This window comes from Macadamia integrifolia, chromosome 1 (genome assembly GCF_013358625.1).
Source record: "Macadamia integrifolia cultivar HAES 741 chromosome 1, SCU_Mint_v3, whole genome shotgun sequence".
Taxonomy (NCBI): domain Eukaryota; kingdom Viridiplantae; phylum Streptophyta; class Magnoliopsida; order Proteales; family Proteaceae; genus Macadamia; species Macadamia integrifolia.
Window position 1 is genome coordinate 16,975,074 of NC_056557.1, and position 4,609 is coordinate 16,979,682.

The 4,609-nt window shown below is 41.8% G+C and overlaps 1 protein-coding gene across 1 annotated transcript; it reads right to left on the minus strand.

Moving 5' to 3' along the window:
* Positions 1 to 384: 384 nt before the first annotated feature.
* On the minus strand, positions 385 to 3,234 carry LOC122069615. Its single transcript, XM_042633700.1, has 3 exons — positions 2,182 to 3,234; positions 1,583 to 2,051; positions 385 to 1,238 (listed from the first exon to the last, which is right to left on the minus strand). The coding sequence occupies exons 1-3, from the start codon at positions 3,232 to 3,234 to the stop codon at positions 385 to 387; spliced, it is 2,376 nt and encodes a 791-aa protein (XP_042489634.1).
* Positions 3,235 to 4,609: the final 1,375 nt, after the last annotated feature.

Below are 4,609 nucleotides of genomic sequence, written 5' to 3' on the forward strand. Positions count from 1 at the left end.
ATTGGCCTATACTTGTCGAGAGAAGTAGCCCCACCACCTTAGGGATAAGAGTGAGAAAAAAATTATTCACACCCTTTGGAAGGATTCCCCGTCTGAAGAAATGCAATACAGCCCTGCAAAAATCATCCTCAACAATACTCCATACCCGCCTAAAAATTTTTCTTGAGAAGCCGTCAGGTCCAGGGGAGCTATCTGGGTCTAATTCCCAAACAGCTTTTTTTATTTCCTCTGAAGATGGTTCAACCTCCAAATAAAGAGCATCATCGTCCGAAATAATGCATGGAATGCAATCCAGCAGCTCAGGGTGAGGAGAAGTAAGAGATAAGCTGTGGAATTCCTCATAATAATTAACAATATATGAAGATAATTGTTGCTGGTCATTCATCACTCCCCATCAGCATTCTGCAAAGTGCGGATTTGATTTCGAGCCCGTCGCATTTTCACTGATAGATGAAAGAACTTTGAATTTTTGTCCCCATCTTTCATCCACCTCTGCTTAGCTTTTTGAGCCCATAGATTATCCTGCAACTGTGTGGCTTTCAACAGCGCTGTTTTGGCATCAGCCTCGCGACCAAAAAGGTCATCTGACATCCCTGCAGCCTCAATTTCTTGATGAACAGAATTTAGGTGATTAGAAGCTTTTTTAACTTCGTTATCAATATTGGGAAATTTTTTTCTTCCCCAAGGCTTGATATACAGCTTAACTCGCTTAAGTTTCTGAGAAAGAATAAAAATTGGATTTCCAGATATTTCCTGGTTCCACACATCTTGAATTACATTCTCAAAAAGATCATGCTCCATCCAAAAATTATTAAATCTACAAGGGATGTTACCTGGTCGGGCGATCGAATCTGACACAACTAGAATGGGAGCATGATTAGAGGATGACCTTAGAAGGACCCTTTGAAGAGTACTTTTAAACATATCCAACCATTTACTATTGTAGAAACTTCGGTCGAGGACCGCAGCTACATTACCTCGCCGGCCATTGTTAGTCCAAGTAAACTTCTTACCTTGCGAGGGTACTTGTAACAAAAGACAAGTATCCACCATAGATTGGAAATCGGCAGCTGAGTTTGCATTAAATCTCCCTGGACCCCTTTTCTCATTGAAAAGAAGGGTAGCATTGAAATCACCTATCACCGACCAGGGCAGATTTGGATTCACCACCAAACCTAGCTTCGACCAAAGCTCTCTCCGTTTGACCTTAAAACAATTAGCGTGTACAAAGGTTAGGCCTACACAGTTCGCTAACCAATACACAGAAATTGATAATTGCTAATCAGACACCGCGATGATCGAGGGGCGAGGAATTCCTTATTTCCATATAACCCATATATTAGGGACCTTGTCCATGCGGAAGTTGTGAATGAAATCAGACTCGAACCCCAATTTTTTAAAGAACAAAAAAGGGAATTTCCTTTCACTAATCATTGGCTCCGCTACGCAAACAACATCAGGAGAATGTTCTCGAATAAAATATGATAAGGCTCTTAAACCAGCAGCCTTCTTCGCGCCTCTGATATTCCAAAAGAGGACTTTCATTGGAAAATTATGAATTAATTGGTGTTTCCAGACTTACTAGTCTGGCCTGCTTTCTTCTTTTTTTTGTTGCCTTCTTTTGAAGAAACAACCATTCCCTTTTCTCGGGCATAAAGGGCATTATCTATCTTCTCCATCTCCTGATAATGAGAAGCCGTTCTACCATCCCTTCTGGAAGAGCTGAGGAAGCTACCATGCTGCAAAACCCCATTCTCTGGCGAGGAACGAGTTGAAGAAACGTTTCTAACTCCCCTCAGCGAAGACAATGCTCCACGACCTTTGGAAGCTCTGCCCTTTCTTGTTGGCCTAGGTGGAAGTTCCCTGACAGCAGGGGCATCCTCCTCCCTCTCATTTTCCACCGAGTTCTCTGTAGAATCAGATGAACTCTCATGACCCGACGGGTCTGCACTATCCACTTCCTCAGAGTCCGACCCGGATCCAGCCACATAGTTATTCAAATCTGAATTAGAGGGGCGGACAGAGATATCTCCACAATTTATTGGAGTTTCCTAAAACTACAGGATTGGTTGCCAAAGAGTCCAAGACAATCAGAATATCTCCCTCCTTCTCAGCATTCTGATTGGGTGAAACACAAATAGAAGGAGACTGTTCCTCAATTGACTTTCTTTCAGTGATTACATTCAAATCGTGGCCCTCCTTCCCAGCTGCATGATTGGCAGGTGAAGCTGCTATGATGGAAAGAGGATCATGAGGAACGGTTTCCACAATGGGCGTTCTACCCGAGTGAGACGCAACTCGGACCGAGTCCACTCTATCTTCAATGTAGACTGCACCAGGTACAGAGGCCGACCTGTCCATAGCAGCTTGTTTTTCATCTTCAAGCCTCTTAGATCTACATTCTCCCACCTTATGTCCCAACCTCTTACAGAAGCCACGTCGACTAATGTCATCTTCATACTGGACTCGTTGTCTGAATCCAAAAACTCTCGTTGTACCAGGTTCGAGACATTCAACTTGAACCTCCTCTATGCGAGATGCAGTTTCAGTAGTATCGATTTCAACCAGTACTCTAGCATAGTGACCCATTAATCCCTGCTTGGTATGGCGATCCAAGGCAACAGGTCTCCCCACAGCTTTTGCAATGGATAAAAGAACATTCTCATGCCAATATTCTAAGGGGAGGTCGGGAAATCGTATCCAGATTAGCTTGGACCAGGTCTGCTTAACATGGATGTTGAAGTCCGGTTTCCAGTGTTGGAAACGAATGAGTTGCGATCCTATTTTCATAGGGCTTCTTCTCCATACTGCCGCCTTATCCCCTTCACATTGAAATTGGAAGATAACAAAACCCTTTCTAAGGGGATGCATAGAAACCCTCTGGCTTAGGTTCCATTTGTCTGCGGCCTCCTTTCTTAGAGCATCAAAAGAAATAACTCTGAAATCGACCCTTCCAATAAGGGCAAATCGGAAAGACTGCCTCTTAGATTCGTAATCCTGTTGAGGGATTATGATTCTTCTAATCTCCCCTGCTTGAATCGGTTCTGGAAGAGAGTCGATCGCAGGCCATGATGCATTCCCTACCACCTTAGCATAGGAGCGGTTGGGTCTCAGTGCATCTGAGTTTACTCCACCCATAGCAATGGTTTCTTGGGGCGCAGAACCTCTATACAGATCCTCACGAGCCCCACCATCATCATCTGCTTCTTCGCTATTCCTCCTATTCTCTGCCATTCCTACTTCAATAATCCCTGCACAAAAGGTTCAACTACTGGCTTGGTATACAACACAAGATTTACTAATTTCTAATCTTACTTTCTAATGTCACATCCTGTTTATATCTCAGCTTCAAGCCATCACATTTCCCCTCATATCCTTCCTGAATGATACTCCATCATGTGTTCCTATTGGTGCTATCCGCTAGCATACTTGATATCGGCGGCATACCTATCCCTCTCCCTATTAATATATTATTAATAGGGAATACTTTCTCTTCTCCTTTCACTGTCTCTCTTCTTTTTTTTTCTTTTTTCGTGGGGATTTTTACCAAAATAAAATAAAATAAAAAATGTGGGGATTTGATGTCACTATCATCCAAACCCACTATCTATATATTAACACTTCCACCCATTGTCTTTCCACTTCATCCCTGTTCATCTCACCCCTTCCCTCCTGCCTCTAGAATTTGGACTGAAGCATAGCAGAGTTTGAAAATAGAGTTACAAGAGATGAAGATGTCTACCACCCTGTTCATTCTATTCCTCATGATGATCTCCTCAAGTTATTCTGTTAACTTTTCAGCCACAAGAATAGGTATAATAAGCTTTGAATTTTTGATACCTTAGTTGTTCTTTTACACCAAAATCTGTACATGTTATTTCTCTAATTTTTTCATTTCCGTAATACAGGTTCTGATGAATAGACCAACCTTCCGGAGGTGAAGATATCTATCTTGTACAAAACATTGCTTGGTGTTCCCTATTTTAAAGTAGACCTCTTTTCTTTATTAAATATTATAATGGTTCCTGTGTGTAAAAGCCATGCAACGAAACCGTGCAGCGAGGACTATTCTTTTTCCTTATTATTAATATGGGAAAGGTTGGATATGCCGCCGATATCAAGTATGCTAGCACCTATTGTGTCTATCTCTCTCTTCCCTTTTTCAAAAATGACCCTCATATCCTTCTTGAATGATACTCCATCATGTGTTCCTATTGGTGCTATCCGCTAGCATACTTGATATCGGCAGCATACCTATCCCTCTCCCTATTATTATATTATTAATAGGGAATACTTTCTCTTCTCCTTTCACTGTCTCTCTTCTTTTTTTTCTTTTTTTGTGGGGATTTTTACCAAAATAAAATAATATAAAAAATGTGGGGATTTGATGTCACTATCATCCAAACCCACTATCTATGTATTAACCCTTCCACCCATTGTCTTTCCACTTCATCCCTGTTCATCTCACCCCTTCCCTCCTGCCTCTAGAATTTGGACTGAAGCGTAGCAGAGTTTGAAAACAGAGTTACAAGAGATGAAGATGTCTACCACCCTGTTCATTCTATTCCTCATGATGATCTCCTCAAGCTATTCTGTTAACTTTTCAGCC

What these genes read in the sequence shown, in the direction of transcription:
- LOC122069615 (XM_042633700.1), bottom strand. Translation starts at nt 3,234, where the DNA reads ATGGCAGAGAATAGGAGGAATAGCGAAGAAGCAGATGATGATGGTGGG. An exon ending in AGGAGGGCCACGATTTGAAT is followed by an intron (nt 2,052 to 2,181) that starts GTAATCACTGAA and finishes CTGTAGTTTTAG; the next exon opens with GAAACTCCAATAAATTGTGG. An exon ending in GAAGAAAGCAGGCCAGACTA is followed by an intron (nt 1,239 to 1,582) that starts GTAAGTCTGGAA and finishes CGAACTGTGTAG; the next exon opens with GCCTAACCTTTGTACACGCT.